Source organism: Helianthus annuus, chromosome 17 (assembly GCF_002127325.2).
Source record: "Helianthus annuus cultivar XRQ/B chromosome 17, HanXRQr2.0-SUNRISE, whole genome shotgun sequence".
NCBI classification, from domain to species: domain Eukaryota; kingdom Viridiplantae; phylum Streptophyta; class Magnoliopsida; order Asterales; family Asteraceae; genus Helianthus; species Helianthus annuus.
The window spans coordinates 22,533,290-22,542,964 of record NC_035449.2 but is presented as its reverse complement, the minus strand read 5'-3'; the positions used below and the strand labels follow the sequence as shown (position 1 = coordinate 22,542,964).

Sequence of the window (9,675 nt, the reverse complement as noted above, 5' to 3'; positions counted from 1 at the left end):
TTTGATTTTTTTAATATTTTTTAGGTTAAAATCGCTACTTTTCGAAGCAAAAAAAAAAAAAAAATTTTTTTTTTTTAATTTTTTTTTTTAAAAAAAAAAATTTTTTTTTTTGCTTCGAAAAGTAGCGATTTTAACCTAAAAAATATTAAAAAAATCAAAAAAATTTTTTAGATTTTTTTTTTGATTTTTTTAGATTTTTTTAGATTTTTTTAGGTTTTTTGGGGGTTTAGTTTTTAGCATTTTAGCTTGGGTGGGGGGGGGGGGGGGGTTAGGTTTTTGGGGGTGGGGGAGGGGGGTTTAGGTTTTTGGGGGGGGGGGGGTTAGGTTTTTTTTAGTTTTTTTTAGGTTTTTTTAGGTTTTTTTTAGCTTGGGGGGGGGGGGGGTTTAGGTTTTTTTTGCGTGATTATCACTTTTTTTTATCAACATAACTTGCGTAATTAAGCTCCCATGCGTGATTAGGTCAAAAAAATTGATCCCATGCGTGATTAATTGCTCCCATGCGTGATTAACTGGCTCCCATGCGTGATTAACTGATCCATGCGTGATTTTTGGCCTGATCCAAGGGTTACGCGCGTCGCGTACATTTTGTACGATAAGCCTTTTTGTATGTTAACCTTTCCCTATATATATGTATATATTCAGTCATGTAATTGTAATCTTTGGCCTTTGAGTTTAATAAGTAAACACTAGTTGCAGTCCAGTCCGTGGACGTAGGTCCCTCACTAGAACACAACCACGTAAAATATCTTGTGTCATGTATCGTTTATTATTTCCTGTTATGCGTGTTTATATCGTTTATGTGTGTGTGTTGGTTCTGTTGCGCCGTTTGATCTCTAACAACACATACTGGCAGTGTCAATCGCGTGGAGTAGACTGTGTAATAGATTTTACATTAATGTGTTGTATCATTGAACGAGACCATTACCCATGTATATATCCGCGTCAAATACACAATTCTAATCCGAACAAATTTAAAATTGTTACTCTGTCTAAACGAGTCAAACATATCGATGACCCATAAAGGTGGAGGGTATAAGGGTGTTTGAGTGGAGTCACCGATCGGTGACCACCCCCACTTGATTAAGTTAGGTGTTTGAGTTGGAGAGAGAATGTGGAATTTGGTGTGTAGTCACCGATTTGTTTGAGAGAAAAGGAGAGAGGAGAGAGAGAGGAGGGACCAATCATTTTTTTTTGTTTTTTTTTTTAATTAATGGGTGTTTGACTATACCTATTGATTGAGTATAAAATGGTGAGTTGACATGACATAATATTATTGGCTATGATTTCACTCAAACACTTTAAGGTGTTTGACTATACCCTCCACCCTAACCTAATGTCATTAACCCATTTCTAAAAAAAAAAAAAAAGAATGAGAACAAGTTTGAAAGGCGAAATGTGATACTGCCCGAAGGCCGAAACCCTAATTTCCAATACCTCTGAATCAACCTAAATCCCCAAATTTTCAAATTCTTTCAGTCTAGTCTCTATGACCGATGATGATAATGATGGCGTTAGTTCGATCCTATAAGCAATCAAACTCCATTTGTAGGGCTTTGTTATACTCAACAGAAACAAACATACAACAAAACTTTAAGAGAAATGATGACAATCTGTACAGGAGAATTTCACCCGTCGGGGATCCAAACGTTTCTGTGATACCGATACTCGATCAGTGGGAGAAAGAAGGTAAAACCGTCATATACACTCAGCTTTTCCTCATTATCAAAACCCTCCGCAAGTTTAATCGCTTCACCCACGCCCTCCAGGTATTTGTTAAAATGCGTCTGTAGATTATTGAATCATTCAAGCTTTGTGGTTGTCATTTTACTCCCAAAAGCTCAAATCTTGATTATGTATGGTAATTTATGACAGTAAAAAGATAAAAGTTAAATCATTTATGGCTCTCCTTTTAGTTGATATAGCTAGAAAAATGATAATTGTGTATTGTATCTTGATTTCTTATCTTACAAGAGGCATTGAGAGTTTGTCTTTCGGTTCGGATAGAGCACAATATGTTGAGTATATATACTGAATTGCAGTGGCGGATCTTAACCTAAAACTCAGCATGGGCCGATGCTTTTTGGAGATAAAATCAGCCTGGGCCGAACCAATACACATTTAAAAAAATTCTCGAAAACCTGAAATTTAACACTACTGAGCGAAAAAACCGCACGGGCCAAGGCCCGGTCCGGCCTCCTCTAAGCTCCTCCTCTGCTGAATTGATTGCTAATAGTAATGCATTATGAGGGGACAAAGATTTTTAATGAAAAGAATCACAATTTTCTTTACCCTGAAAGTGGGTACTTAAATCAGGGGGGGGGGGGGGGGGAGTCTTTGAGTTTTTGTACAAAACAGTTGTTTTGATTAAATCTTTTGTGACAAAAATATTGGCTTGATCATAAACTGTAACAGTTGTCAGAATGGATGGCTAATAGAAAAGGAAGCAAACTAACAGCGCCAAGTGCTGCAATTCATCTGGATTTGTTGTCAAAAGCTCAAGGGGTAGAACAAGCAGAGCAATATTTCAACAGCCTTCCAGAAGATGTCAAGAAGCTCCAAGTTTACAGTGCTCTTTTGAATTGTTATGCAGCCACAAAATCAGTAGAAAAAGCCGAAGCTACTGCAGAGAAAATGAAGCAATCGGGTATGATGACAACGCTTTCTTACAACTCCATGCTTAATTTATATAAGAAAATCGGCGATTACGAAAAGCTTGACAAAATCCATCAAGAAATGTTGAAAATGGGTGTTTCTTGTGATAAACCAACTTACTACATTCGGTTAAGTGCATACGCTCTTACTTCCGATATTGAAAAAATGGAAAAAGTTCTTAAAAATATGGAAAGCAATTCTAACCTTGGAATTGATTGGAATGCTTATGTTATTGCATCTGGTGGGTATATTAAATCTGGGTTGCCGGATAAAGCTTTTGAAACGCTGAAAAAATCAGAGGAATGTATACATGGAAACTCGAAAGGGGCAGCTTGGGAAAATCTCATTAGTACCTATGCTTCTATTGGTAAAAAAGACGATGTTTACCGTATATGGAATTTGTATAAAACCTCATGGAGTAAAGTATACAATCGTGGTTATACTTCTATCGTCAGGGCATTAGTGAGATTAGACGACATTGACGGGGCAGAGAAAGTATTGGCTGAATGGGAATCTCAAAAGTTATCGTTTGACTTTAGGATTCCTAATATGTTGATTAAAGCTTATTGCACCAAGGGTCTTTTGGTCAAAGCCGAAGCATATGTTGACCGACTTGTAGGTATGGGGAAACAACCACCAGCAAGCACGTGGGTTTTGTTTGTGACTGCGTATACGAAAGACAAGGAGATGGAGAAAGCAGTGGAAATGTTGAAGAAGTGTGTTGCTGCTGAAGATATGCACGGCTGCAAATTGGATCAAGATGTTTTCACGGCATGTGTCGAATATTTAAAAGAAAATGGTGATTTGAAGATGGTAGAAGAGATTGAGAAAGTTTTCAAGGATAAGATTCGTGTTCCACTGGTATCTTTTGCAGAATCTAATGATGATGAAGTCGAAGAGTCAGAGTCATCGCTGATGAAATGATAACAGCTTCTGAATTTTAGATTTGTTAGTTGTTTAATAAGGCCTTATTTGTCAATGCTTTTGTTTCTCCTGTTGTGGGGGCTGCTTTTGGATATACTCCCCACTATGGTGGCTTTAACGAGGGGGAACATACTATGGATTCGATTTGATGCAGATTTTGCTCAATTAGTTTGGGATTTTGTGGCCCAATGAAGTAGATGTTCGAGGTTTATTGTCTTTGCTATTAAGGATCTGTTTGAGGTTCACAAACACGCTAGGGGGTCTCGCATCTGGAAGAAGGTAGTCTACTCTATTGTACAAATCTCAGTTTGGTGTATTTGGAAGTGCGTAAACGATATGATCTTCAACCGGGAAGAAGCAAATTTAGTTGGCGTGAAAGAACAAGTTAAGCATCTTGGTTTTATTTGAGTAAGAAGCCGTGCTAAATCACAAGCGGTCACGTGAGGGCAATGGTGTAATTTTAACTTATCTTGTATGGGTCAAGTTTTAGTGATGTATCCTTGTACTTTGGTGTAACAAGTTGTTAGGGTGTCCGTGGTGGTCTCGGCAAAGGAATCGGCAAGAGGATTTGCCGCATGGGGAGTCCACCGTCAACAATCATTTGCCGCACGGGAAAAGGATTTGCGGTGAGTTGTTGCCGCTTGCGGGGAGCTTGAGGAGAGGGGTAAGTGGTGGGGCCCAACATCTTATCAACCAATCATCTTTTAAAAAAAAATGGTTTTGGGGAAATCACCCCTTGTGTTTTTGGGTAAGAGGGAAGAATGAGAGGGGAAATAACATGGCTTATTATGATTAGGTGGGTGAAATTTTCCCCCCAACTCATTAGGCATGCACCACTTACACACTTAGGTAGCGTTCGTTTCATGGAATGGAATGGAATAGAATTGGGAAACTTTTCTTTGTAAAATTGATCTTGGTTTGGGGAGGGAGGAATTTGAAATCCAATGAATTTCTTTAATCAATGAAATTTGTGACTATTTCAACATTCCATTCCATTCCTTCATTAGAATGAAGGATTTCTAAGGAATGTTGAAATAGTCACAAATTTCATTAGAGTGAAGGATTTCAAATTCCTCCCTCCCCCAACCAAGATCAATTTTACAAAGAAAAACTTCCTAATTCCATTCCATTCCATTCCATGAAACGAACGCTACCTTAGTTCAATATTAATAGAATTTTGTTGGCCCTTTAAAAAAAAAAAACAATATATTAATTCTCACATGAAAAATATAATATAAATAACTAATTATACATCACATGCCAAAGTATTAAGCCCCACATTGCGGTGAGAGGCGTTATACCATGCCAAGTACCGAAATTCCTTGTGTGTTACCCCAGAATCTTGGTCCATTATAGTTTATACAAAAATAAGTGAAGTCGCACCTTAACTAATCAGCTAATGAGAATCATTTATACTCGCCACAAATATTAACAACCTACGACTGACCACAGTCAATCCAACGGCGAAAACACCTCACAAAAACACAAAATGTAATCCACACTTATATAAACATAAAAACCATTACTAGTAACCAGTTCCTTGAAAAAATGGGTGTTTTATAGGTGTATTAGACCACTCATTAACAACGTAAGTATATCACATTACTTGATTAACATCATAGGTGTTTTATAATGAAAAAAAAAACATGTATAATCTTGTAACCTAAACATGACTCATTTATCTAAACTAATCAAACAAATTGATGTGTTGTTCTCAAGTTGTAAACATATTAAACAAATCATGAACGGTTTGAAAAAAGCACGTAAACAGGTTGACGCATTAACCTTTTAATCAAATGGGTTGCTAAAAATACATGTTTAATTTAACATAATAAACATGTCAATATGAACCATGGTTGCAAAAGTCGCTAGGCGCTCCCTAATCGGTCGAGCGGGGAGTTGGGAGTACTCGGACTAGGTGGAGAGTACTCGGACATGCTAAATAATAAAGAAATTAGTTTTCGGAAATTAAATATATGTCAAATAACATAAATTTACTAATAATTATAACAAAATACGTGAAAATGATATTTATTCTTTAATTCTTTAATATGATAAGCATAGAAATTTGTTTTAATTTTTTTAAAGTCAAACTTGGCTTGAATTAACCTACTAGATCCGATTCTGGCCGAGTTTGATTGCGTTTAATCAATTCCGAGTAAATAGGCGAAGTTGAATAAAGTCGCATCGACAGCCTACCTTGGAGTGCTTACTCGGAGAGTACTCGGACTTGGAAACCTTGTTTTACAACCAATTTCGAACACGGCCCAGTTATGTAAATTACATGATGAATTAGTCAACTCGAGTAAAAACTATTTACTAAACATGCTAGATATAACAATATAAAACTTTATAAATTTTGCATCATTTCCCGATCGTGTCAAGAATCACCACCCCTATAGCCAACCCATTTCTGAAAAAATAAAATAAAATAGTAAAGGCCAAAGGGAACAAGCAGAATAGTTCAAGCCAAATGTGTAAATTATGATCTCATAAACCCTAATTCCAAAACATAAACCCCCCAAATTTTCAAATCCCCTAAACCCTAACTCCACCACCTCTTCCAAGCTAACATCTGCAACTGATAATGATGGCGTTAGCTCGATCCTACAAGCAATCAAGCAATTACCTTTCCATTTCTAGGGCTTTGTTTTACTCAACAGAAACTAGCACCATCAAGAAGAAACAGCCTGATAATCTTTACAGTAGGATCTCACCCGTCGGTGATCCCAACGTTTCCGTGATACCGATACTCGAGCAGTGGGAAAAAGAAGGTAAATCGGTAGTATTCAGTCAGATCATTACCATTATCAAAAGCCTCCGCAAGTTCAATCGCTACACCCATGCCCTCCAGGTATTTGTTAAAATGTCTGTATAGATTATTGGACTTATATGTTTGGAAAAGGTCAGATGTTGTATATGTTTGGACTATAAATTGCCTGTTAGTATAGCTAGCAAAAATGAAAAACAATTTGATGAAAAACTTGACTGAAAATGGTGATTGGTGAGTGAGACCATGCATGTGAGTGAGTGAGTGAGTGAGTGAGTGAGGGAGGGTGGTGGTGATTTGGCGATGACGTGGCAGTGAGTGAGGCCTTACCCTCGCTCACCTTGACGAGCGGCGTTACCGTTATGAACTAAGCAGTCATAAGCGGTTATCGGGCCTTCCAAAATAGTTTGTTTCAAATAGCGGTCCAGAATACCGGAACCGCTATTATCGGTGCTATTGACGACCGATAATGACCATTATTTTAGATGCTTGGTTTATGTGGACTTGGGGGAAGATTTCATGGCTTACGATTAGATCATGTTTCAAGTATTGACACTTTTGAGCTTTGACTTTTGATATTACTATTAACATTATACATGTTTTAAGTTCTATATTATGTGTATACTAGATTGTTGCCAATGGCCACAACCGTTGCGGCTACGCCTTAGTTTTTTATAGCTGGCAGCACGTTATGTGATTCTTTAATTATATGAAAACGCGTGTTTCGACATATCTGATTTAACTCAGTGTAATCTATATAAGCATTGCGGTTACAGTGTATGAAGATGACATTAACGTGTGGTACCCACACGTGAGATTACGCGTTTTTGACTTTGTTACGCATGTTACATCTGTGTCATTAACACCGTTAGACATAGATAAAAACAAGAGTATGTCTCAGTCGTGGTTTAAAGTCATAAAATTAATTTAGACATAAATGTAATTTAGGGATTAACGTGGTTAGACATAGATAAAAAAAGGTACAATAATGTGTCGCGCGTTGCGGTATAAAGTCGTAAAAGAAGTTTAAATAAAATGAGGTGTCAAGTTGATAAGTAGAAAAGTTTGGAGGGTCAAAGCTGTCAATTATCAAAAGTTAAAAAGTGAATATATAACTTACTTAAAGAATAAGGGGTTTAGATGCCAATTTAATTAGTAGGGTGTTTTTTAAAGAATAAAGGGTGTAAGTGTCAATAATTAAAAGAATAGGGGGTGTTTTGGTCGGTGGCAAAGGCCACCGACCTTTATGTTTAAGATATAGTGAATATAAATTCTGCATGATATAAAATTACCGATATCCCATCGCAATAACCTATATCTCAAATATCGGCCCTTGACCGCTATTTGATTTTGGACCGTTATAACTGCGTAGAGGCATAGAGAGTTTGTCTTTAGTTTTGTTTTGAATAGATGACAAAGTTTATCTTATACCATTTGTGACTTTTGTCGTGTGTTTATTTTGTCAAAAGGACTAAATTTTAATCGTGTGATAGATGGCATTATGTTGAGTGTATATACTGAACAGATTGGTAATAGTTATGCATTGTGAGGCGGAAAATAAATATTAATGCTGGAATCAAGAATGTCTCGGTCTGTCTGTATAGTTCAAGCATAACATTTGCAATATAAAAAAAAGTCACAATTTTTAACCTGAAAATGGGTACTTAAATTTATGGTCTTTTGAGTTTTTGTACATAATAGTTCTTATAACTTTTTGTGACGAAAATATTGCTTTGGCTGCCGAAAGCCTGAAAGGCATTTTTAAAAGACGAACTGAACATTGTTTCTATCTTTCTTGATCTTAAACCGTAACAGCTGTCAGAATGGATGGCTAATAGAAAGGGGGGACTGACAGCGCCAGGTGTTGCGGTTCATTTGGATTTGGTATCAAAAGCTCAAGGGGTAGAACAAGCCGAGAAGTATTTTAATAGCGTTCCAGATGATCTCAAGACTCTCCAAGTTTACGGTGCTCTTTTGAATTGTTATGCAGCCACAAAATCAGTAGAAAAAGCAGAAGCTACTGCAGAGAAAATGAAGCAAATGGGTACGATGACAACACTTGGTTATAACTCCATGCTTAATTTATACAAGAAAATCGGAGATTATGAAAAGCTCGACAAAATCTATCTAGAAATGTTGGAAACGGGTGTTTCTTGTGATAAACCAACTTACTACATTCGGTTAAGTGCATACGCTCTTGCTTCTGATATTGAAAAAATGGAAAAAGTTCTTGAAACTATGGAAAACAATTCTAGCCTTGGAATCGATTGGAATGCGTATGTTATTGCGTCTGGTGGGTATATAAAATCTGGGTTGCCGGATAAAGCTTTTGAAATGCTGAAAAAATCGGAGAATTATATACAGGGAAACTCGAAAGGGGCTGCATGGGAAAGTCTCATTGGTAGGTATGCTTCTATTGGTAAAAAAGACGATGTTTATCGTATATGGAATTTGTATAAAACCTCGTGGAGTAAAGTATACAACCGCGGTTACAGTTCTATGATTGACGCATTAGTGAGATTAGATGACATTGATGCGGTGGAGAAACTATTGGCCGAATGGGAATCTCAAAAGTTATCATTTGACTTTAGGATTCCTAATATGCTGATTAAAGCTTATTGCACCAAGGGTCTTTTGGTCAAAGCCGAAGCATACGTTGACCGACTTGTAGATATGGGGAAACAACCACCAGCAAGCACATGGGTTTTGTTTGTGACTGCGTATACAAAAGACAATGAGATGGAGAAAGCAGTGGAAATGCTGAAAAAGTGCGTTGCTGCTGAAGATATGCGCGGCTGCAAATTGGATCACGATGTTTTTACGGCGTGTGTTGAATATTTGGAAGAAAATGGTGATTTGGAGATGGTAGAAGAGATTGAGAAAGTTTTCGAGGGTAGGATTCGTGTTCCACTGATATCCAATGCGGAATCCTCTGATGATGAAGTTGAAGAGTCAGAGTCATCACCGACGAAATGATAACATGTTCTGAGTTTTAGATTTGTTTGATGTTTATTAATCAAGGCATTATTTGTCGATGCTTTTGTTTCTCGTGTTCGTGGTTATGTCTCCATGACTCTTTATCAGGTTTTTTAGCCCAATTCTTATCCATAGTTTCCCATCCAGACTCATTAGCCCTGTTGTTAAAGTAAGATACTAACTTGAAAATCCACTTCAATTCGTTCGAACCCATCTGATCTCTTTTTTTAAGCGACTGTTATGATCCGAATACGTTTTGGCCAGTTACACAACCTGACCCGACAAGTTTGTTTTAACCCTCATATTAGAAACCAATAAGTTAACGTTTTATTCCCGTTAGGTGATGTACTTTA

The 9,675-nt window shown here is 37.1% G+C and overlaps 2 protein-coding genes across 3 annotated transcripts; both read left to right on the top strand.

Moving 5' to 3' along the window:
* Positions 1-1,346: 1,346 nt before the first annotated feature.
* Positions 1,347-4,090, top strand: LOC110920681 (pentatricopeptide repeat-containing protein At2g20710, mitochondrial-like). 2 transcript variants are annotated; one of them, XM_022164871.2, is made up of 2 exons: positions 1,347-1,766; positions 2,413-4,090. In XM_022164871.2, the coding sequence occupies exons 1-2, from the start codon at positions 1,494-1,496 to the stop codon at positions 3,574-3,576; spliced, it is 1,437 nt and encodes a 478-aa protein (XP_022020563.1). In that variant the 5' UTR covers positions 1,347-1,493; the 3' UTR covers positions 3,577-4,090. The 2 variants fall into 2 exon arrangements, with proteins under 2 accessions (XP_022020563.1, XP_022020564.1); XM_022164872.2 differs by having other exon boundaries at positions 1,357-1,686.
* Positions 4,091-5,296: 1,206 nt separating this feature from the next.
* LOC110921627 (pentatricopeptide repeat-containing protein At2g20710, mitochondrial-like) lies at positions 5,297-9,474 on the top strand. The gene is made up of 2 exons (XM_022165972.2): positions 5,297-6,430; positions 8,162-9,474. The coding sequence occupies exons 1-2, from the start codon at positions 6,164-6,166 to the stop codon at positions 9,320-9,322; spliced, it is 1,428 nt and encodes a 475-aa protein (XP_022021664.1). The 5' UTR covers positions 5,297-6,163; the 3' UTR covers positions 9,323-9,474.
* The last annotated feature ends 201 nt before the right edge of the window (positions 9,475-9,675 follow it).

Coding starts and splice junctions, on each gene's coding strand:
- LOC110920681 (XM_022164871.2), top strand. CDS start 1,494: ATGATGATAATGATGGCGTTAGTTCGATCCTATAAGCAATCAAACTCC. Junction 1,767..2,412: donor GCTTCACCCACGCCCTCCAG/GTATTTGTTAAA, acceptor AAACTGTAACAG/TTGTCAGAATGGATGGCTAA.
- LOC110921627 (XM_022165972.2), top strand. CDS start 6,164: ATGATGGCGTTAGCTCGATCCTACAAGCAATCAAGCAATTACCTTTCC. Junction 6,431..8,161: donor GCTACACCCATGCCCTCCAG/GTATTTGTTAAA, acceptor AAACCGTAACAG/CTGTCAGAATGGATGGCTAA.